General features: G+C 43.3%; 1 protein-coding gene and 2 long non-coding RNA genes across 9 annotated transcripts in view; 2 read left to right on the top strand and 1 right to left on the bottom strand.

Annotated features, from left to right (window-relative positions):
* The window catches only part of TRPM3 (transient receptor potential cation channel subfamily M member 3), a 584,594-nt gene that overhangs the window by 61,341 nt on the left and 498,967 nt on the right, over positions 1-24,286 (bottom strand). For all 7 annotated transcript variants that reach the window (XM_053574847.1, XM_053574838.1, XM_053574844.1 and 4 more), the window contains 4 exons: positions 24,082-24,222; positions 17,153-17,281; positions 11,863-12,114; positions 5,617-5,791 (listed from right to left, as the gene is read on the bottom strand). In XM_053574847.1, coding sequence (XP_053430822.1) covers positions 5,617-5,791; positions 11,863-12,114; positions 17,153-17,281; positions 24,082-24,222 — 697 coding nt within the window. The remainder of the gene's footprint in view (positions 1-5,616; positions 5,792-11,862; positions 12,115-17,152; positions 17,282-24,081; positions 24,223-24,286) is intronic.
* Positions 16,553-20,753, top strand: LOC128574241 (uncharacterized). The gene is made up of 3 exons (XR_008376651.1): positions 16,553-16,671; positions 17,177-17,370; positions 20,653-20,753. It is a non-coding gene; the product is annotated as an uncharacterized LOC128574241 (long non-coding RNA).
* Positions 20,939-24,286, top strand: part of LOC128574237 (uncharacterized) — a 30,721-nt gene continuing 27,373 nt past the window's right edge. Inside the window, exons 1-2 of the long non-coding RNA XR_008376650.1 lie at positions 20,939-21,480; positions 21,711-21,832. This is a non-coding gene — a long non-coding RNA (uncharacterized LOC128574237). The remainder of the gene's footprint in view (positions 21,481-21,710; positions 21,833-24,286) is intronic.

Here is a 24,286-nt window from a genome sequence, read left to right on the forward strand (position 1 = left end):
TAAATGACATCACCCTTTAGACAAAGCTACAAATTTTGGCATGATCTCCAGCTCTTCTGCTTTAATCCTCATCTACTTTCCCCACTACCACCTTCTGTACCATTTGATTTCTTCCCAGATCCTTCTACAGTATGACTCTGCCTGTCTGCTCCATCCTGCCTCTCATCTCCTATCTCACCTCTTTTATGGACCCTCCACATTTTTGCTCAAGAGCTCTGATTAAAATGTGCATGTGGTGTCCAATCATGGTAACACCCGAGGCAGGGAGTAGAAGACCTCCACTGTCTGAACTTCTGTCTCTTTCTTCAGACCCATCTGTCCTCTTCCCTCTAACTCTGCAGTTAGCTATGCTCAACTACCTGCTGCTCCTGGAACTTTTCATACTACCCCGTTTTCCCCAAAATAAGACATCCTCTGAAAATAAGACCTACTTACAGGAAAGATAAGACGTCCCCTGAAAATAAGACCTAGCGCATCTTTGGGAGCACACCTTAAAATAAGACACTGTCTTATTTTTGGGGAAACAGGGTAATTCTCAGTTTGGAATGCCATTCTTCTTTCTTCACACCTCCTGCTTCCATCTGCTCGGCAAACCTCTGCTCCTATTTCAGGGCTTAACTTAACCCCCACTTTCTTTGACTCATCCATTGTGCCCCTGCTCCACCCTGACTACCTTCTTCTTTGGACTTGATCTTTTCACATGTATTGTCAACATCCATTTGCCTCTCCTGGACCGTAAGCTCCCTGAAGACCAGGTCTCTGTGTGTGCATCTCTGTGCCTCAGTTTCCAGCTCATCGTAGGAACAACATATTCATACATATCTACTGAATGAAGAAAGTTAGAATGCAAAATGGAGTCCAGCCCACAAGAGATGCTAAATAAATGTCACAATGGTGGAACAAATGTAGATCGCTACAGTGTACTAAATCATCACAAAGGCCTGGCGGCAGATAGCTCTGTTATTTGCAACTCCATTAAGCCTTAGTTTGCAGTGGTAAACAATTCAGGTGGGTGTTCTCTATGATGTGAGCTGACTTTCAGGGATGGAAAATGGGGATTACGCTTTACGTTGGCTTGCTTCCTTAGCAATTTGTGAAAACAAAACCCAGCAAAACGATTCCCTCTTTCCCCAAAGTTGGCACTAGCTCAAGTTTTTCTTTTCCAAAATACTTTGGTCAGACAACACTCCCCATGCTATGGCTGTGAGGCATTCGTGTGCTCTGAATCCATTAGAGAAGGTCAGTCCAGAATACTAAACAGATGCATGGCCCCGAGTTTTGGGAACTGGAGTCTAACGAGTAAAATGCATAATAATGGGCATCTTCTCCAGTCATGCTGTTCTAAGCTTCACCACAAGCAGGCAGATTTCAGAGACTAGCTCCTTGAGCTGTCCTGATTTCCATACCTGAAGTGAGGAACAGTTAATTTGAGGCAGCAGAGTAATTCAGGAGATGATTTGGGCTTTACATGCATGGGGGTGACTCTTGTTTCCTGACACAAAAGCACTTTAAATCCAGTTAATATCACAGAGACAACATGGACCCCAAAGAGCAAAGGTTCCTTTTCCCCAAACCAAACTTTGTACTAAATATATACATACATTAAAAAAAAAAAAAAAGTAAGTAAGAACAAAACAAAACCCCTCCTAGCCCAGACTCCTTATTCATTTCAGATGGAAAAGCCCTGGGCAATAAGGAAAAAAAAAGTGCCCCATGCACTAAGGAGATAGGATAGTTAATTTGGGGTGACTGGAAGAGCGAGATAATATTAAGTTGTCACAGTAGAAAGTTAAGTTTTGGACATTCTGCTTTCAGATTACTATCTAAACTTGTAAAAATACTCAGGGGGGCAGCAAGAAGGACTAAATTTAGACCCTTACTTAATGCATTCAAGAGCATGATTCATTTTCTTCCTGCCTTGGTATAGCCTGGAGAATCTGAACATAAGCAAGCAACACACGGATGCCCAGTAAATAAATGAAAGTCACATTCATTCCATAGCTCGAGAAAGCCAGAAACACCCCATTTTCTCTGCTAACAAAGGTTCACTTCTAGGCACCCCATACACCAGAACATAGAAGCAGATTTCTAAGCTGGTGAGAGGCCATCTAATTTTAGCTGTGCTTAGGCTTAGTATGAAGGCTGCTGGGCTGAAATGCATTCTGCAGCTTTCTCCTCTCAGTAGCTTCTTTCCTTCAACCTCCCCTGGGACTCTAGCCACCTCTCTGAGCCCATATGACATGGGGCACCCTAATGAGACCTCCCCAAAGGATATCATTTGGTAACAATGCATTTTACAGCCCAGAGCCCGAGTCACTTCATGCCAGCCCATAGGTCAGGTCTTAGAGAGCTAATATTATCGATAACAAACACGCAAAGACAAGCTTGAGCTATTTGAAAACACAAAACCAAACCAAAGAGAAACTGACCAGACAACAAGAGCAAGTTCAATTCCCAGGAATTACATCAGAGTGGTTGGTAAGCAAAGTTTCCAGGGTAGCGCAGACCATCACTGCCCTTTCTCCAATCTCCATGTCATTATTTCCTGCTTCCAATCACATTCCTAACCTCTGTTTCCCATACTAAAGCAAATATTTCAGCTTCCACAGATAATTTAGGTTAAGGCTGAACTATCATCTAGTCCAACACTGTTTAGAGAAAAGCACGTAAGTTATTTTGTGATTTCATAGCGATTCTACTTTTTTTTTCTTTTGATTTTAGTTTTGAAAGCACATTTGGAAAGTAACCTTACCAGTCTCAGTCTAGTGTCTTAGGCTTTATTGATCTTATTGATCCTTTGGTCTCTGTGTTTAGGACGAACGATAGGAAGAAAAGCAGAACATATATAAAATCCTGCAGGAGGGTAACATCGCCTCCCAGAAGTGAGGATGTGAAAGCTGTCCCCGCTTCTGAGGCATAGGACTGATGTTACTCCGAGTGCCCTACTGTATACCCACAGCCGTCCATCCCAATTAAGAGAGAGATAATCTTCCCAAACGTGAAATGAGGTCAGCAATTTTGAAGTAAAAAACAAAAAGGGTCAGAGATGGAGCATGTGCATTACACTGGAAATGAGGTGCTCTGAGAAAGGGTTTGAATAAGCAGCGCTTGGAAAGGACCATGTGAGCCACATCGCAGGATAGGACTGGCAGACCCTGCGCAGGGCCGCAGGGCGGGCGGTTATGAGACCCGATCAGCCTGAACACATGCGTCACACACCAACTTGGTCATGGCACAGTAAAGAGGCAAGGCATCATGGGGCAGCATAAATGATCTGTACCTTTCTCAAACGGCTGGACACATGGGTTTCTAGGGGCAATTCTGAACGACCAGGGAGGGCAGTCACCCAATCCACACTGAGCCTGGCCAGTGCCACAACGTGAATATCAACTCATTCATCAGGCAGGGAGGTTCAATGAGACTGGCCAAATAGATGACAGATTTGGGGGATAGTCTTCTATACCCATTTGAGAAAGGACAAATTCTTGTTAGCACTCTAGACGGAAAACTGGCTGATTTAGCTTAGAACACTGGCTACCGTTGCAGCCAATTTCGGAGATCAACAAGAAAGTAAGTGGTTGGAGGAAGGGCATCAGGAAGGTTGCATCTATCTGAGGTTGGGTTGGGTATATACAGGGATTTGGGATAGAAATTTATTTTCACACACATAGAACACCACAGATCTAATTAACAATGTGGGAAATCTATTTTCACATTTCACTCATACAATACACCTCTCTTCCATTGCCAGGGGGTTTTCAAGTTCTAAACTACAATCAGCCCTTCTTTTAAAGGAACAATAATAAATCCTCTTGTTCAGCCAGATGGTGGTGTTTGTTGCACTAGGCTGGGTTCATAGTACAACATCAATAAATGGCCACTTGTAGAGGGACAGACAGAATCCCATTGATAAAACAAACCTACGCTTCCCTCCTTCTCCCATCCCCAAATATGTTGCATTATTAAAACACCTATGGGGGCTTAATCTCATTTTGGGGAAGAAAGGAAAACTAGAAAAGACAAAATCATGTAACTAAGTAGCAATTTCTTGTGGGAAAAGCAGCACATTTGATCTCTGTGGAGAGTGATCACAGGTAGGCTTTTCACATGTTGTTCTGCCTGTAGGGACTGTTTGAAAGGAGGGTCTCCAAAGGATTTTCCCAGTCCCTGGAAAGCTATCTTGGGGAAGGCTGCACATTGTCAACCAAAGACACCACAACCAGGCGATGGAGTTAGAATTCTTTCTGAGCGAGTTGGCTAAGTCTCATGAAACATTGTTCCAATTAGATGTTCCAAAGAGTCTTCCTTGCCTCAGATACGGAATTTTGAGAAGGAAAGGGTATTTGTTCAAAATCCATCACGTAAGACAAAACGATGAGCTGACGTGTTCTGCTGCCAGTGTCACATCCTCGTCCCAGGCTCGGAGGACTCACACCCTCCAGGGCTTTGTCCTTCTCTCTCTGGTCTCAGTCCTGCCAGGGATGGATGGGGGTGGGGGAAGCTGACTAGTCTCTCCTCCTCTTTTCATAGCTCCATACCTGGTTATATAACCCTAATCTGGGCCCACAGTCCAGGGCTCAGATGGTTGGCCTGTCAGCAAAGAATGTCCAAAAAAATGTTAATTCAACAATGTTGGAGGGATGTTATTTCCCGAGATAAACTCTTCGGGGAAAATGAGAAAGAGTTGCTGCTCCTGGGACTCAACTCCTCCACACTGAAAGATGCTTCTTTAATGATGCTTTCTTTCCCCCCAAATTTCCCAATGCCTGGTGTGTCCTGACATTTGGTCCAAATAAAATCCTGGAACAGATTCTTAGCATATAACTATCTTCAAACTCCATGCACGAGGAGTTTTTCTTACAGAGAATCAGCATCTATTAGAGCATGAGACTTTGGGGGCCTGCTGGCACTCACTCCCCACATGGAATCACTGCATAATATAGACACTATTTTTTTTTTCCTGGCATTTATAGTAAGCTACTCAGTTTGTGACCTAAGGCACTTTCCATACTTCCAGGCAGTGAATATTGGTTTCCTATCAGTCTCAAAGGCACATAATTTAAGACAGTGGGAAAGGGAGTTGGAGAATAGTTTCCAGGGTAAGAAAAACACCATGCAGATGTTTGCCCTTACTCTTGAATTCTGATGGCGAAATTGAGAATTGTTTATTTGTTCTGAAGTCAAACTCAAGAAATTTATTTTCTAATGGCTGGGGGCTGGGATAGGGGTGGGTAATAATGACACAATATATTCCTGATAGTGAAAATTTCAACACTTGGCTCTGGGACTTTGAATCATACAAAATTTTAGTTTTTTTAAACGGTTCAGTTTTTTTTTGGGGGGGGGATCAAATTTGGCATGCCAGATGTCAATTTGTACCACAGAACATGACCTACCTAAAGAAACACCCGAGGACTGCTTTGCTAAAATTGTATATTCACCTTCTGTAATTGTTGTTTTGGGGTTTTTTTTTTTTTCCTTCCAAGATAGGAAGCTAGGAATTGGTCCTCTATCTTGAGCCATTTATTGAGAACAAACAAATGAACTTGAAAAAGACACAACCCAATTGAATTTAAATACCTGACTTTGGTGTATGAGAATCATAAACTTGCTTACGGTCTATCTGGTCTGCAAACACCTCCCCATAAATCATCCAATACGGCATATAGAAGATGTTCTTGGCCAGTTTCCATGATGGCTCCTCGTTGGGAAAAAGGATGGCTTGCCTGGCGACCCCAAAGCTCATCAGCACCACCAGCATGATGATGACAAAGTACATCATATCTATCATCTGGAAGAGGAAACAGGGAGAAACAAAATAAAACACACATGATGGAGAGTTCTTAAGAATGCCGATGTTGATGGAGACCTTTGGAGAAGGTCTGTTTTCCAGACAGCTGATAAGGGATGTTTAGACAGGGACTTACGTGCAGATAAGAGGACACTGGTCTACTAAAACTAATGTCCAGTGAGACTTGTGAGAATCTTATCAGTAACTCAAAAAAACATTTTTTTATAAACAGTGCATGCACCATGGAGCCTTTTTACTTCTCATTACTGTCTGTGGGGTCTAGTCCATGCTATGTGTAGGAACCAGAATAGAAACTTGGGTCTCTACGGATCCAGCACTTCCTGGGGGAGGCAAGCATCCTCTTTATGTCTTTTTATTCTTAGAGAAATTGGAATTAAGATAGTCGAACTGTTCCAAGAATGAATGCAATGTTGCAAATTCCCTTTCTGAAAGGCTAATGAAAAGTTGGAAAGCTCAAGAAAATAACTGCTTGTAAACAAAGCTGGGACAATCAAATATCCATCATTCTCTGCCTCATTCCCAGGGCCTGAGCCCATTGCATGATGTTCTGCCATCAACCAGGCTCTCAGACTGATAGGGTCTCCTGTTGACTGTGGAGGACGTTTTCCTGGGCATCAGCACTAATGTCCCAGACCTGTGCCAGTGCTGTTGAAATGATGGATTTTCATCTTAACGTGTTTGTAAGATCCTCCAGGCTGTACTCTAATACAACGCTATCGCTTCCTCTCTCTCTCTTTCTTCCTTGTTTGTCTCCATGATATATGTTATTGGGGATCTGTTTCTCACATGCCAAATTACTTTCCTTTTATCACTCAAACTAGATGAGGATGCAGTAGCTATTGATTTTGCCTGGCCAGAATCTCCCTTTTTCAGAAATAATTTCTACCTATTTTGGCCACAAGGTAGGTGTATTTTCCAGGCTAGGTTAATCATGGTTGTCCTCCCCTTGGTGGGAGAGGTAGGAAGCCGGCAGGTGACACAAGACAGGCCAACTAGCATCCTGTTTTGCCTTTTTTTTTTTTTTTTAATTTAATTAAAGCTAGGAGAGAGAAATTTTCTTTTCTTCTCTGTAATGATGTAAATGCAGTGTCTGAGGCTCAGTTCTCCACTACTGAAACTGACTAGAATAAATGAAACAGATACACAAGACAGAGAACAAATCCTGAGGTGGTTGGTTCTTTGCTTTTGGCGGCCCCTAAGCCCAGTTCCATCATGCCTTCCTATCGGTCAACATGTCCCTCCTAGGCTTGAGCTAGTTGAAGATTGTTATCTATCTCGCATCAAAACACCCACTACGAAAAGACTTGGATATCACACTTCCAGAAGGACTGTCCATCCACCCGGAAAGACATACTAATTTTACTAATGACCATGGAGAATTCAAATTAGCTTTAATATATCATTTTAAGAAAAGACAGTCCATGGTTCTTGTTATTGGAATTCAAAGATTACAGACTTCCGGTATGCCCTAGGACACTGGACTCTCTATATACTTCAGGCCAATTTATCAAGTTTCAGGGCAACTTCAAAATGCATCACACCAGGGCGGCACCTGTGGCTCAAAGGAGCCTGGTGCCGGCCTCATAAACCAGAGATGGTGGGTTCAAATCTGGGCCTGGCCAAAAACTGCAAAAAAAAAAAAGACAAGCATCACACAAGTATTGTGTGACTTTGAAACTAAATAGGAATATCTCAAAATTTGACATTCATTCGTATTTTCAAATTGTCCTTAAAATTATATGCTATTTAATTAGTTATTCCTTCCACAGTTTAATGGTCTCAGAACTCCCTTAAAGTGAGTGAGCCAGCTGTGTTGAAACAGTTTTATAGGAGACACGTGGGTCTCTTTTTCATCCTTGCTCTTGTTCTTTTTCATTTTGCAAAATTCTTTCATCGTTTATTTATAAAAAGTTCTGTCAATGAGAAAGCACCCATGGGTCCTTCATATTGTTTATTTACATTGATTGAAAGGAGGGCGGGGCGAGGAAGGTGTGTACTCATGGGATTTAGGAGCCTCTTTGACCTAAGAAAACTCAGCCAGCAAATACAGAAACCATTCTAATTCAATTTCTCAGGATTATTTTTGTTCAGATTGATTGTGATATCAATGCAAAGGGTCAAAGCAATCAAAGAGAAGACACATTCTTCCCAAATACTCAGCTTCACGTATTTCTTTTTTTTTTATTTATTTTATTTTATTTTTTTAGCTTTTTTTTTAGCTTCATGTATTTCAAAGAAGTCTTCGCTTTCATACAAATACCAAAACGTGACAGAGTATAGAAACAGCGCGTTATTAGTGAAAACTGAGGCTGGCTTTCTCTGTTTTTAAAGCTTAATTCTCCAATGGATTCAACATTAAGAGAGCTGAGTCTGTCCTGTTTTGTAAATATCTTTCAGTTGAATTCTACAAGGAAAATACATGTAGTGGCTAAGCATGTGTGCTCAGGAGTCAACTACCTAGGTTTTGATCTTGATTTTGCTAGTAGAAATAGCTATGTGGAAAAAAAATCCACAAAAAAAGTAAACATAGTTACAAAAATAAAATAAAATACAGACTTTCCTGACCATAAAAAAAGGACAAAGAAAGGTAGGTGGCCTTGGGATAGTTGCTTAATCTTGTTCTTCATTTGTAAAATGGGGGTAATAATAATAATGCACATTATTTTTATAAGAGATAACATGTGAAACACTTGATGTGGTAAGTTCTCAGTCAACGGTGACATATTATTTTATTAGGGTTGGGGTGAGATCAGGCTATGGAGTCAGATAGACGTTCCAGTTGTCCTTGGCCCTTGCTTTGTCTCTTATTCAATCATTTATTCAATTGTGAAGAATTATTTCATGAGGTGAAATAACGACGGCATGTCTGACATGGTATCTAGCATGTAGCAAGTGACGGGGATTCTTTTTTTTTTTTTTTTTTGGCCAGGGCTGGGTTTGAACCCGCCACCTCTGGCATATGGGGCCGGTGCCTTACTCCTTTGTGCCACAGGCGCCGCCCAGTGACGGGGATTCTTATTGTGGGGTTTGTTCTGCATCCTGTCAGTGAGTTTAGTATTAGGCTTAGAGAACTCCATTTAGAAGTGGAATCTGAAGAGAAGGGGTCAGGATTTCCTTACATGATGCTAGAACTGCGCATCAATTGAAATCAAAGTGGAGAGGCAGGTTTTCCACGCCACAAGGCATTTGGTGTGCTGGTTCTTACACAATGCAAAGACTCATAGGACTAGTTTCAAATTGTCATAGGCCCAGGGAATCTTGTCAGCTGTCTGCCCCTAGACTACAGGGCAGTGAGTTACTTGGCTGTTTACTTCTGAATAGGGACTCCCCAGTGTTGAGAGGCTTTCAGTATAAACACATCTGGGCACATTTTGTAAAGGTTCCAGCCTGGCCGTCCATCTGGCTTGCTGATAAATTCTATAGGCATATTTTATCTATCTTCTGGATCAGTGACTCAATTATTGAACTAATTGTCTTAAAATCCTCATGAAAGAGAAGCAAAGCCCCCAAATAGGCTCATTTCCTACTTAACTGATAAATGAAGTCATTCATAAATGAAAAGTTAGCGAAAATGCAATACTTCCCTCTTGCTCGGTCCTTAGTAAGATTTCATTCTAGTCAAAACTGGGGATAATTATGCCATTATTGAAATGCGAGGTGAGGGTTTTAAAATTATCTTGCTGCTTTACTGTGACTTTAGTTATTTTAAGTATAGAAACGCCAGCCAGACTTTAAATAGTTATATGTTGGGTTTGTTGGGTCTTTTCAGATTTTACTTATTAAAATAAAATAGGGGAACAGTCAGAAAGAAACAACCAATCAGATTATGTGATTGTCTATGTAGTGGTTCTCAACAAAGGGAGATTTTGTCCCCCAGGGGACACGTGGCAAGGTGTGGAGACTTTTCTGTTGTCACAACTGTGTGTGTACACGCACACTGACATTCGTGATACTGACAGCGGGTGGGTAGAGGCCGGGACACTACTAAATATTCTACGATGCACAGAACAGCCCCTACAACAAGAAATTACCCAGCCTACAATATCAATGTTATAGTCCGTCACTTTCTCTGGGTCCATTTGAGAATCTCATGGAAGCATGTCCTCTTTGTCCAGAAAATTCATACATCCACACATTTTTATATGTAAATTGGTGGGAGGGTCCACAGATTCTATCTCCTAAGCCTCACCCATAGACTCTACATTGAGATTTTCTGTTTTTAGAGGAATTTTCACCACAATTTCAAATTCATTGTTAAAGTACAAGGAAGATGATGTAACAGGCAGTATTATAGAGTAAAAGGCACGCATTTTTTTTTTTCCTAGTCAAAAAATCTCCAATTGAAGCGAGGTTCAGTTTTGAGTAAGTAACCCAAACTTGTGAATTTAAATTTTTCCTCTCTAGAATGGGTTTGGTGATATTTTCTCTAAACAATGCTGGGGTTATAAACATCAACCTTTTGTGCAAAAGGGTTAGGAATACAACAGAATAATTATGCTTTTTTTCATTGCCTTTTGTATAAAAGGGTTAGGAATACAGCAGAATAATTACCTTTTGTTCATTGCATTTTGAGAAAATATAATATGGATATAATGATACCAGATACAATTTATCAACTACTTAAACCATGAGCCAGAGACTGTCGGTTACTTTAACAAGCACTATTTCTACTCCTTATAACAATCCTACAAGATATGCATTTATTATTCATCGCTACTTTAAGAATGAGTAACTAAGTCTCAAAGAGTTTGAAAGTTTCAGAGCTAATTCATTTTGAATTGCAATTCTTCCCAGCTTTGCATGAATTTTTCAGTGCTTTTGTAGGAAGAGTCTTGGTTATCAAAGATCCATTTCAGTAGAATTGCATATACACATGCAGATGTTTAATAAATATTGAGTTAGTAATGATACATGTAATAAGACCAGTGATAATGAGAAAGAATTGACTAATTGATTTCCATAGGTCATACCGTGGAAGCAAAGTGACAGTTACCACTGAAGAGGTTTTTCAGTCAGAGATGTTTGCCATGGGAGGATGGATGTATTTCGCTTCTCATACATGTCTTGTAAAGGTGAAGTAGAGGGCACATTTGGAAAACTGGGGGATCTGATAAAAAGTACCCGGTCCTGGCTTCAGGCTCTGCTTCTTCTTCTGGTGAGTTAGGAGAGGAAGCAACTTACTGACATGGGCCCAGATCCACACTGGTGCTGTCCTATGGGAAAAGTCTGGAAGCTGCGTGTGGTCAAGGAGCATTGGAACAAGCCCTCTGCCATTTGTGGGAAGCACATTGGCTTGCCACTTGGGATTCTCTTTTAGAGAATTGGGTAAGTGAGAGTGCCATTCTGGAACCTAGTTCTTAGTAGGCATCATTGTCTGGTAGCGCAAAATCAGATCAAAACAAAACACATCATGTACAATAGAACTCAATGTTCAGTTTGAACTTGACCTGAGTCAGCTCAGCTCAGCTCAGATAAACTGTTTTCCTCTACTTTGTGTAGGGAAAGGCATCTTTCTAGCCTTTCCTTTAGAAACACAGGATCTTTAAAAAAATCTTAAAAATCAGTTACAGATTTGTAGTGGAGATCCTTTGGTCTCCCAGCTAAGATGTCACCTCTGTGTGAAGCCTTTCCTGACCCACCCTGTCTTTTCCATGCCCCTGCTGTATTTTATACAGATCTCTAAGACAGCGTTCTTACACGGTACGGTGACAGCTTCTCTCTCTGTCTCTTTCTTTGTCACATCTTCAACCTCACGCAAAGAACATCTTTGTACTCCTATACCCATCTCCAAGTCCAATGAGTAAAGCAAAATAGATAACATGTATATATTTTTAAATAAATGAATGGGTGACTAATTACTAAATTTCCCACTTTTGTATATAGAAGTAGTCAAATGACCAAACACTCATAAGGAACTTACAAAATAAAACACCCCTAAGGCCAACTCATTTAGACCTTGACGGCAGGTCCATACGGATCATTGCTCTCTTCCTATTATTGCCACGTCTCCTCTGAGAGCTTAAAACATGGGATCAGAGGACCCTGCTTACCATTTTTCCAATCATCATTACATATGGGCCCAAATACTTGTTCACGCCGAAGATGTCTAGCAGGCGGATGTACCAATAAATGATGTTCACGCAGTAGATGACCCTGCCGTCGCTCCTGAAGGGCTGGTCTTGGAGACGGAGGATCATCCCCACAGAGAACAGCAGGATAGCTATGAGGTCTGTGACGTTCCAGTACTCCTGCAGCCACACCTTCACCTTCTGCAGCAGTTTCCCTGGTTCTGACATCAGAATCTACGAGGCAGGAAGGAGAGTGGGGTTAGGTCTGGTTTTAGTCTGTATTTTCAGCCCACTTGGAAGGGGCTTGGTTTGCCAGCTGCATAAATCGCCTGCTTTGTCTACCTGTGTCTACTTGAACACTTTCATGCTGTTAATGTCCAAGTGAGCTAAGCTTAGGCAATCCAGAGGCAAATATTACAGAGGCAGAGATGAGCAATCATTTTAATTCTCTGGGTTGTCTTAAGATTCTAAAACACACAGGCAGGGGTGTCCAACCCATGGCCCACAGGCTGCATATAAATTATGTGAAAACTTTTTTCTTATCCGTGGTGGTAGATATCGTGCAAATTATGCACAAAGCTCTTTTTTTTTTTTGCTCATCAGCTTTTGTTAGTATTTGTGCATTTAATGTGTGGCCCAAGACAACTCTTCTTCCGATGTGGTGCAGAGAAACCAAAAGAATGGACACTCCTGCTAGGGTTTTGCTATAAAATTACCGAATCTTAATACGCTACAAATCTTCTCTGAAGCCTTCCTTCCCCCCAATACCCACTAAACAGCGCTACTCACCATGTTGAGTTACTCAGATGCTGGGTAGGGAAGAAAGAATCTATTTTTCTCTCTTTTATACCCCCATCCTCTGCCATCAACAAGTCGTATCACCTCCACTTCTAAACGCAACCTAAGCAGCCACTTCTCTCCAACCCCACTGCCGCCATCCAATTCTAACTGGTCTCCTCGCACTGTTGTTATTGCCTCTGCTTCAGGGTCATCCTATTCTCTGGGCAGCCCACAGAATAATCTTTAAAAACTCAAGCCATGATCTAGATGGTGGTTACACCGTTGTATGCACAGATGAAAACTCATAAAGCCGTGCCTTTGGGAGTTGTTCATTTTGTTACAGGTACCTCAATTTAAAAAAAATGGAGAGACTTGAGAGACAAGTGAACAATAACAGAAACTAACGCAAATTATGATCATTGCATACTTAAATTTTCTGATGACTTCCATTACAAATAGAGAACAACCTGCAGGCCCAGCTGCTCAGGAGGGTGGGGGAGCCTCGCTTGAGCCCAGGCATTGGCGGCTGCAGTGAGCTGTGAGCGCGCCACTGCACTTCAGTATAGGCGACAGAGCAAAACCCTGCCTCTAAAATGAATGAACAAAGAAAAAACCAAAAATACAAATGGAAAAGAATCCAAACTCCTTACTAGGGCCTCATTGCACAACCTACTATAATCTCCCTCACTCTCCACCCTGCAGCCACAGTCACCTGCTCTTAAGCATGACACGTTTATTCTATGCTCGGGCTACGTGCACTTGTTCCTTCTGTGGGGCACTTTCTTCTTCCAGATTTATGTCTTGCTTCTCTTCGCCCTCAAGTTCTCTGATCAACTAGCCCCTTTGTAGGAAGGCCTCCCTTGACCACCCTAGCTATGTGTATAGTCTTCTGTATGTTCCCAGGACAATCTCTAATACATTCCTACCCTATGTAATTGGTTTAAGTCTTTGCCATGGTATGAAAATGTCTGTTGTCCTAAATGTTCCTCACCCCTAGCTCCATGTTAACTGAGCAAAAATCTGAGCATGTGCAGGTTGTGTTAATGAGTATGCTTGTCTGCCTATCTATCCATCTATTCATCCTTCTTTCTCTCGCCCCTGGATTGTAAACTCTGGGGGCAGACTCCGTACACCACAGACACTCAATAGATTTTTATCAACTATTACATAGAATTGCACCTGACAGCCATGTCCTAGTCCTCACATACTGCTGTAACTGCTGTGTGAGACTCTCAATTTGCCTTAAACCTGGAGGGGCTGCTATGCCTGGACCTGTGAAATACACAATGGGACAACAGCAGTGGCCTCCACCCTGCCCCATAGTCAGCTCCAGGATATGAAGAGTAGGGAACCCAGTTTGGGGAAGCTGTACACCAGGGCCACCTCCCTAAATCACTTGTGTTTGCACATGGGGTTTCCATCTCTTCAAACATGACTGCCTTTCCCCATACTCAGGACCTCTCTAAGGAGAGGCAAGAATAGATTGGGGACAGGCCTGTTTGCAGTTGTTTGAATCCTCATTTCATTATAATGGTTTTACCTTCATCTAAATACTAAGGAAGGTAAGATTTAGTAAGTCAGAGCTGGGGCTTGAAAGGATGAGCAAGATTCCTGGAGCCAACTGGAGCCTTAGTTTTCATCTTCTGTGATGTCTCCATGCTAAGCCCTAACCCTGCGTTTCTTAAATCTTAGTGTGCCCAGAGTCACCTGGAGGGTTGGGTGCAATGCAGATGCCCTGGAGTTTCTGCTTCAGCAGCCCGGGTGGGACTGGAGGATTTACATTTCTAATAGGTTCCCAGGTTGTGCTGGTGGCCACAGTTTGAGAACCACCATCCTGCCCACCAGCAACTCCCGCAGCTGCTGTTTTTCTAAAGGTTCCTCATCCCCAGCTCCATGTTAACTGAGAAAAAATCTGCATGTGTGTGTATGGGCCTTGGGATATGGACAATGCCTGATTGTTGCTAACTCTTGGCTCAGACTTTCCTAGAACGGCTAAACATGGTATAATTTTTAAATAGTGAAAAAAAAAATTTGTGAAGTCCCGGTGATAAAAAAAGAGACACAAGGAGAGCAGTTTGGGGTAAAGCAGAGGGGAAGGTCCAGAGTCCCCCCGACAAGCCGTCCTTCCCCTCCTGAATCAGCCCTGTCTTAGAACCCAGGACAGCCAGGAGCACCGTGGGGGGAACGGAAAGAGCAGCGAATCTAGAAATGGACCTGTCAGTTTTCCTACTTAGCTGTCCTTTCCAGCTGTGGGATACAGAAAAATTGCTTAATCCCTCTGAGTCTTAGTTCCCAGACGTGTAAAGTGGGGATGTCATCATAGCCACGCCATTGACCTCAGTGTTGCGGGAGGAGGATCCAGAGGAGGTCCCGTCTGCTGACGCAGGCTGTAAACAGTGCATGCTATTAAGGGATTACGGCTGCTTGCTCTGGTGACTACAAGCAGAAGTATGTGGAGCTGGGAATGGCAACAGCGGGGAAACCACAAGGCCCTCCTTGTGTGTCCCTGGGAAGGCACGGAAGCATGCAAACTTTTCCACGTCTCCAGGATCTTGCATCTGACCGCTGAGGGCCTGCGGGCTGAGGCAGCCTGTGCAGTCCTCGTCCCCTGGTCGTTGAGCATCTCTTCAGTGAGTTCAGGCCTGGGACACAGGGTCAGGGAGCCAACTCACTGGGCCCCAGAGGAAAAGGTCAGACACTAAAGTGGTCACTGCTTCACTCCCCACGGCTACCTTGGGAGCAAGGACTCATGGGCTGACCCCTTCCTGACCCTGCCCTCTCTGCTATTATATGCAGCCTCAGGAGAAATGGATACTGGGCCTTGCGGTTCCTGGCAGCCTGCCTGTTTGGCAGTGTCTCCCAGAACAGTCCAGGGAGTACAGACTGCTCCCTCTCTTCTCCCAGGCTAGTCCCTGGAGAGACTCCAATCTCCCTGCTCAAGTCTTTCCCTTTTCTGCTCATCAGGGGGAAGGAATATGCATCTGGGCGTTAAATCACAAGAGTGCCAGCTGGCTCCGGATAGCTCGGGGCCCCCAGCAGTGGCAGCCTCAGTTCTCCGAGAGCTACACAAAGACCCAAACAAATTTATGACTGTTTTTCAGTTTACAAATGGGAAATCCTCGATACTGGTCAAGAAGCAAAGGCACCATGCGTGGGTAGACAGCGAGTTGGAGCAAGGCAAGACATTTCCCGTTTGTATGTTTTTAAAAGTCCTGTTCCTTATGAAGTGGGGCTAGTTCTCAGGATGGGGAGATGCTTGTTAGAATGAAAATATTCCCCAGATAGTTTAAAAACTCAAGAGAGGGCTCAAAATACAAGCAAAAGGTATATATATATATATATATATATTTTTTTTTTTTTTTACAATAGAGGGAGACTCTGTCTCAAAGAAAAAAATAAGGATTTTTTTTTTTTTTTATGATTCTAATACAATTGCATCAAATAGATACTGCATCTTTTCTCTGAAGGAAATCATTCCAGAGCCGAAGAAACCCTTTCCAGGGTCTAACCTGTCTTGGTAATGAAGGCAAAGGTGAATTTGTAGGAATCCTTTCCTCTGGTGCCCGGTGTATTTTCCCATCCATTGTAGTACACACAGCAAGGAGGGCTGTCCTGCGCTCTCAGAGGTGCAGTGGACTTGACCAGGATCATTTCTTCTGGAAAGGACCTGACCTGCTGACTGCAGCTCTGAGGAAAACGCAGAGGAAAGCACCACCTCACCTGCCTGCCTTCCTGAAGGTTTTCTCCACTGAAATAGGTTTGCAGAGAGCACTGAGCAGGGCTGCAGCGCCCTCTTGTGGAATTTGGCTTGATCACATCCACTTGAGTGGCTCTGAATGTGATGAGCCCCTGAGGTCAGCTTCCATTTCTGCTAAATCATCTAGGAGTGGCCTTCTGATGGCTCCTTTTTGGCCACAGGGAATGAGGGAGAAAAGAGGGACTGTGCACCTTCAAACTAAATGACAGGAACTGTATTCAGTTCACCCTGGTGGAGTGGCTGACATCCAGCAGGTACATGCCGAGTGTTGAGAAGGAAAAATAAATGTAGAATAAATTAAATAAATGAATGAAAGTAGAGCTGCTTCTGGAGCTGCTGAAACAATCTGGAGATTCACAGGCAAGCTGTGTCCAAAGATACGCAGAGTAAGGGGTTGAAATGGGAGTTAAAAGTGGCAAAATTTAGAAAGTCACGTTGGTAGGCCTGAGTACAGAGAGGCGTAAATGGCACCCGAGGCAACTGAAGGGTTTCTTGGGGGGCAGGGTCGGCAGAAGCTCTGTTAGCAGAAAATAGAATAGAAACCCTAAGCACTTTTGGGATGACAACCCTATAACCAGCACACTGTGAAGCCTCCCGGGGTTTGTCAAAGGAGGAAAAGCAGCAGCGTTAAACAAAATAGTTTCTGGCTTACTTTGGATCCTGGTACTCCCCTCCATCCACAAATACAACTAACCATTGTCTTTCTCCCATGTTTTCTTTTGCAAAAGCAATTACCTCTCTCATCTTTTCTATTCCCAGTGTGAAAATATAGGAGATGACGATCCATTCCTGGGTGGAGGGCCAGCGCTCCATCTTCACCAGCACGATGTAGTTGAAGAGCATGAGGTATCCGATGTACGCCAGCTATGAGGGAACACAAGACAGGGCTCTGGCTGCGGAGGCCCCCGAGTGCTGGCCTCGGGCGAGGCCACTGCTGGGCAGCCTAGGGCAAGGTCAGTGCGTGTGACACAGCATTCATGGCAAAATGAACTTACATGTTCTAAACTAGCAAAAGAATTAGAAAAGAGTGTGACACAGTGGAACCTCCATTGTTGATCACCTCTCTACATTGACCACCTCTTGAAGTTGATGGAATCATCACAGGCTGGATGTGCACCCCAGGTACGGCTCAGTCCAGGAGGCCTAGTTCCTAATATTGATCACCTCTGTAGGTTGACCAGTTTGCTATAGTCTCTCGGGTGTTCAACTCACAGAGGCTGTACTGTAGTTGCAATAATTTAATATGCAATCTTTCTTTTGGCCTTTAAATGTGTCAAAGTGCATCCTGGCAATTTGTTTGTGCCTGTGTCATGATGCATTATTTTGTTTTGCAATTACCCATTTTTTGTGTGTCTTCCTGGCGGCTCTTGCTCATGCATGGACGTTAGGTTCTTAAACTAGGACAGCACAGTGGATTTTTGCCTCATGAATGCCAGGCAGAATTACTGTCTATGAGGAGAGGAAGACACATGTAATAACCTGTACATTGGTTGAACCAACATAAAAATAGCCCATACTTTATGTTGAGGCCCCACTTTAGTTCTCTTCTGAGTTAATATTATCTTTTCCCCACGACCTTAAAGTGCTGGGTTTGTCAGCGTCCTGACCGGGTTTTACCTGGTTCTCATTGCACCACTTTTCTGCCCTATCTAAGTTGGAGCATTTCTTTCAAAACAAGGGAAGACAACACAATTTATACAAAGGCATGGGTCTGTGTGGCCTATAGGAATTGGAGTGGGGTTCAGTCCTCACGTGGCTTTAGCGCCTTGAGGTCGAATCCTGATGTGAGTAACAAATTGCTGGATGTCCGCAGAAACTTCTCAGGGTTCAGGTTTGGTGACACACTGGAGGATTCTGTTGTGTCAAGGTGAGTGGAGGGTTGGAAGGATGGTGAGGCTCTTGCATGAAAGGCCAAGGAGCAGTGAGAGAAAACTCGCCCTCGGGGAAATGGCAGAGCTAAATCCTCTCCAGGCAATGCCTCAAGTGGAATAAGGCACCTATTGGCCTGAGGGGCCTCGGGCGCCATGGGTTGAAACTAAGAGAGAGCTCATTCAAACTTTCTGTACTCTTCAGAGTGGTATAGTAAAGAATAGGACACAGTGTGGGCGAAAGGATTGAGGCCTTGAGGGTTACTGTGTGACCTTGGAGCTAGGGAGGACTGCGTAGAAGGTGGAGGAAGCTGCAGCCAGCTGGGAGACACAGCCAAATGGAGAAAGATGCTGCTTCCTCTACTAACAGGGCCCTCTCTTTCTCTCCCTCCCTCCTTTTCTTTCCTTTGTTTCCCTTTTTGCTTTTGATAAATGAATAAATAGATTCCTAATAGGAGTCACATGTATTTCTCTCTCTCTTTTTTGGAGACAGAGTCTCATTCCGTTGACCTGCATCGTGCTGTGGCATCACAGCTCACAGCAACTGCAAACTCTTGGGTTCAAGCAATTCTCTTGCCTTGGCCTCTGGAGTAGCTGGGATATGGATATGTGTTCCCCTCCCCCTGGTTAGTTTTTCTGTTTTTAGTAGAGATGGGGTCTCTACTCAACTCCTGGGTTCAAATCTTGATCTTGAACTCCTGAGTTCAAATGAGCCACTCACCTCAGCCTCCCAGAGAGCTGAGATTATAGGTGTGAGCCACTGAGCCCAGTTGAGTCACAGGTATTTCTAAGACCCCGCAACACGGTCACATTTGCAGACACAGTTGGCACATATAATTTCCTTATCTCTTAAAGGTGAAAATATGTGGGAATTAAAAGAGATCTTTTGTGCAGTGGGTGCAATCACACTCTCCAGCAGAGCGATTGCTCTGCTCTCCACCCTACTTGGGACTATGACTTTAATCTGTGCCCAGTTCCCACCCTTCCCTATCTTTAAGATCATTAGCAAATCATGAAATCCTTTCATGAAAGAGTGTAGTTAAATTCATGTAGGACATTGTTTAAAAATCAGTTCAAAATGGAACTTGGTTCATATGGTTTCTGTTTATCATGACAACACACTGGCTTTCAGTCTGTAGTCCTTGAATACAGAATGTAAAAAAAAAAAGGACTTTAATGATTTAAATTCTAAAATACATGCTCTGCCTCCTTCTGATTTGAAATCCTTCTCTCTTTCTGGTTGCTCCCTGTTCTTTGTTGGATCAAATTCCATTGCTTCTAGCTGAAATGAATCTTGTTAACTGCCCTGTTTTTTATCATTTTACCCAACTCATTGCAAACATTCCAAAGCATTATCTTGTCTTTTCATAGGTGGGCCCAGTGACACACACACACACCCCTCTTCTGGAACCTCTGTATCTTAGTACTAAAGTAACTCTCTAACTTGCACCTGTTCTCTGAATGGAGGTCTAGTGTGTGGTGCAGGGAGGGAAGGCACAGATTTTAATCCTGGCTCACATACTTTCTAGCTGTGTAGAACTTACTTCTTATGTAAATAACTTAACTTAGCTGGTCTTCCATTCTGTACAATGGAGATCATTGCTACTTACCTTACAGGACCTTTGGGAGGAGTGGGGATCTATCTCCCAACACACTGTAGAGGCCCAATGAATGACTAATATTTACCTCCTTTTTCAAGATACTTCTGTTTCTCCTCTTACCTCCTCTGACCTCAGTCCTTGCTTTCCTTCAATCTTCAGTTACCTATTCCTTCCTCTTTTTTTTTTTGTTTTCTTTCTTTTTTATTTTGTTTTTTATAGAGACAGAGTTTCACTTTGTCGCCCTCGGCATCATAGCTCGCAGCAACCTCCAGCTCCCGGGCCTAGGCCATTCTTCTACCTCAGCTTCTCCTCTTTTTTTTTTTTAAATCATCCTCATTATCGTTTATGCTTGCTCCACTTTCATCCCTTTTAGCTCCTACCTGTTCTTTAAATCACAGTTACTCTATAATGAACTTTTCCTATAATATAGTATTTTGGGATAACTCCCCCCAAAACGACTTCTGAAAATAAGGTCTTTAAACACGTTTAGATGGCACAACAGAGGACTGGCCGCGATGTTGGAAGCGCCCTATCCCAGAGCTCGGCGACGTTCATGGAACCTTGCTATGGGTCATCGTAACGTGACACGCTTTAATGGTTTAAGTGTGTGTTTGTGTATGTATATTCTGTGAGCTTTAACAACCCGTGTACAATGTCAAAGCTTTACAACAAAAGTATATTCTTAGGATTCTTATTTTTCCGTGGTAGTTCTATAAGAATTTGTATTTTACTTGCATGAACATTCTTTTTCTATATTTTTCATTAGCCAAGATGTGTGTTTCCTAAGGGATGAAATGCAAGCACGGACGCCTGGCACATTTTGCTGTGGATCCTTGGGCTGTTCCCTACTGTCTTCCTGGGCTGGGCTGTTCCCTGCTGTCTTCCTGGGCTGTTCCCTGCTGTCTTCCTGGGCTTTTCCCTACTGTCTTCCTGGGCTGTTCCCTGCTGTCTTCCTGGGCTGTTCCCTGCTGTCTTCCTGGGCTGTTCCCTACTGTCTTCCTGGGCTGTTCCTTGCTGTCTTCCTGGGCTGTTCCCTGCTGTCTTCCTGGGCTGTTCCCTGCTGTCTTCCTGGGCTGTTCCCTGCTGTCTTCCTGGGCTGTTCCCTACTGTCTCTAGAGAGCAGAAGAGGTATATGGACTTACAGAGGACAGAGTTTGTCACTGCTAGAGAAAACCAGGGTGCATGCTGTATCCTCTGACCCGAGTTCCGCTTTGAATCTTCAATGTGAATCCTCTCCAGCTGGGCACTGGAAATGGGCTCTCCGCACAAACAGGATCTGGGAGCCATTTGGATCCCTGCCTCCTTTTTTTCTTAGAACAGAAGAAGACCCAACCTGCTCCTCAAGAAACTTGTTAAGATGGACAAGTGATCTGATATGGAAACGAGGTGTGGCCTATCTTTCAGAACCCTGGGAAGAACAGAAGGGGACACTTCTGGAAATCAGAGTGAGGCATACTCTTACAGACAAGAACGCAACCAAAAGCAAATGGGACCTTCATTCTAAAAATGAATTTCATTGTTAACCATCTCTGGCAATGTAAAAAACTGGCATGCCACAACTCCAATTCACTTCTTTGAGGCCTGAGCTTTGTCAGTAAGTGAAATGGGTTTCTGAGAATTGTTGTGTTAACACCATTGAATACCTCGAGGGGATCCGGTTGGTTGGGTTTTCTGAGGCCAACCCAGTTAACCACTCAGAAGGAAGATGGACACTTAGGCCCCCACACCTCAAAGAGTCTATGATGGGCCCAGGAATTTGCATTCCTAACAAAGTTTTAGATATATTGGTATTATTACATTTATTGCTTTCTTTCCTGCTTTCAGGAGTCTGCAAACTTTCTCTGCAAATGGCAAGATCGTTAATTTTTTAAGGTTTTATGGGACCAGCAGTCTCTATTACTATAAATCAACTCTACTGTGCAACCGCAAAAGCAGCCAGACAATGGGTAAGTAACCAAGTTTGGCTGTGTTCTAATAAAACTTTATTTATAAATGCAGAAATTTAAATTTTATGTAATTTTCACATGTCATGAAATATTCTTTTAAAAACTTTATTTCAACCCTTTAAAAATGTAAAACTCATTCTTGGCTGGCAGGCCACAATCCAAAGCAGTGGGCTGGATTCGGCCTGAGGGCTGCAGTTTGCCAAACCCTGTTCCGGGTGGAGGCAGCCGAGGCAGCGTCGGGTAAGAGGATGGCTGGCCATGGGACGGCAGCAAAAATATTATCTTCATAAAATTGTTATTAGGATTATGCAGCGTACTTCTACAGCACCTAGAACACTGCCTTGAACAAAGTAGGTGCTCAATAAATGACGTTATTATTGTTGATGGCTGGATGGGGGAACATGGCACTCATTATCCACTGCTGGGCAACATGAGTAGCCCATGAAAAACCGGCAGTTGCATTCACACTGTGCTTATGTGTCCAGGCACTGTTCTAAGTGCTTTACATATTTTAACACATTTAATCTTCACTAAATCCTACAAAGTAAGTACTATTATTATCCCCATCTTAGGGAAACTGTGGACAGAATGGGAAAGTAACTTGCTTGAGGGCACATGTTACCGGGAGGCACAGATGGGATTCCCACCCAGGCTGCTGGATTTCAAAGTCCATGCTTGTCACCACTAAGCTGTTTTCTGCAAATTTAAAAATAATATGGATCTGTATAAAATATATAAATAGGCATGATTTTTGCATGCTTCAGTTTTTTTTTCTTTTTTTTAGGTGGGGGGCGAATTTTTTCTCTCTTTTTAAGATTGATAGATTTGGAATTTTGCCTTACTAAAACATTATAATATTTCTATTTTCATAAGATCCTATCTTCTTTTGAGACCACACTTTTAAAGTAATAGTTTTCAACCGGTGGCAATTTTATCCCACAAGGGGACGTTTGGCAATGTCTGGAGACATTCTGGTTGTCATATTTGGGGGATGGAGGATGTTCCTGAACAGAGGCCAAGGAAGCTGTTGAACACGCTACGTGTGGGGAGTGGCCCCCACAATAAGGAATTATCCTGCCCAAAATAGCAGCCATGCTGAGGTCAAGAAACTCAGCTTTAAAGCCAGTGTTCAATGTTCGCAGACAGAGAGATACAAAAGGCACCTCAGATGGTCATTTGAGTCATCGTGGCCTCAGACTCAGATGTCCCTGTTGCTGACTCAAATGACTGCTCTGCAGCTGGTGGTGGAAAAGGCTAAAAATACAGATGCACTATCCTTCATCTGGCCCAGTTCCACTGTGGCTGGACAGAAGCAGAGTCGACCTGGGAGAAAAGCTCACCTTAAACTTGAAGGATCATTGAAAAGTAGAAACTGTGGAACCAGTGTTACCATAGCAGGAGGCCATTTGGGGGACAACTCATTGCTTCGCAGGCAGAAAATGTTTGGAGGGTGTGCGCACTGAACACTACCTGTCACGTTGATAGGTTTCCTCAGTAGTTTTTTTCTGCTGTGGTTTGAAAGTTAATTGTGCCAGAGCAGCCTGAACAGAGCGAGACCTCATCCCTACAGACAATAAGATTTAAAGTGTTTGCCAGGCATGATGGTGCATGCCTGTAGCCCCAACTACTAGGGAAGCTGAGCCAGAAGATCCCTTGAACCCAGAAGTTTGAGGTTGCAGAGTTATGATAGGGCTCTTGTACTCTGGCCTGGGTGACAGACTGAGACCTTGCCTCAAAAAAAAAAAAAAAAAAAAAGAAAGAAATTGTGTCAGAACGAGAATCAGACTGGGAGTGGTCACACATACATGCCACCTTCTTTAGGGGGGTTACTTTTTATATTTTCCGCAGCCCTTAAATGTCACATCAAACCCAGGATTGGCATCTACAACAGAGGCAGCTCTAATCTAGCACTCCCCCTTCCAGAACAAGGAAGTGTTTTGAAAAAGGACATCTACTTTCCTGCTAACTAGGCTCACATTCATCTCACCTCTATTTCTGTTAGTTCTCTCTCTTACCATTTCCTTTATTTTGTGAGAGGTGGAGAAATGTAGCCCGTGGAAGCTTCCCAACTTAGCTTCCTAACGCCACAAACCTTGCAAAGCTATTGAAAAAGCAAGGTCACAGAGCCTTCCATCCTGCCTGTGAGGACTCACATTACGACTTGCAAAGAAAACCACACAGGTGCATGAGAAATGGACATCGGCTCCTTGTGCCCATCCACCAGGCCGGAGGAAAGGAAAGATGCTTACAGTGTAGAACCAGAACTTCACGATGGGTGCATTGTAGAATTCGTAGATTTTTCTGCCCAGGGGGATTAACCGGTGCCTGCTCTGAACTTCCTCTTCATCTTTCTTCCTAGAGGACTCCCCATTGTTTCGTCCCAACATTGCCTACAGTGGAAGAGACGTGATACCATCACAGCTGGGCTCTGGGGGGCATGAAGTTCAATGTGCT

The sequence above is a fragment of the Nycticebus coucang genome, chromosome 2, assembly GCF_027406575.1.
Source record: "Nycticebus coucang isolate mNycCou1 chromosome 2, mNycCou1.pri, whole genome shotgun sequence".
Taxonomy (NCBI): Eukaryota; Metazoa; Chordata; class Mammalia; order Primates; family Lorisidae; genus Nycticebus; species Nycticebus coucang.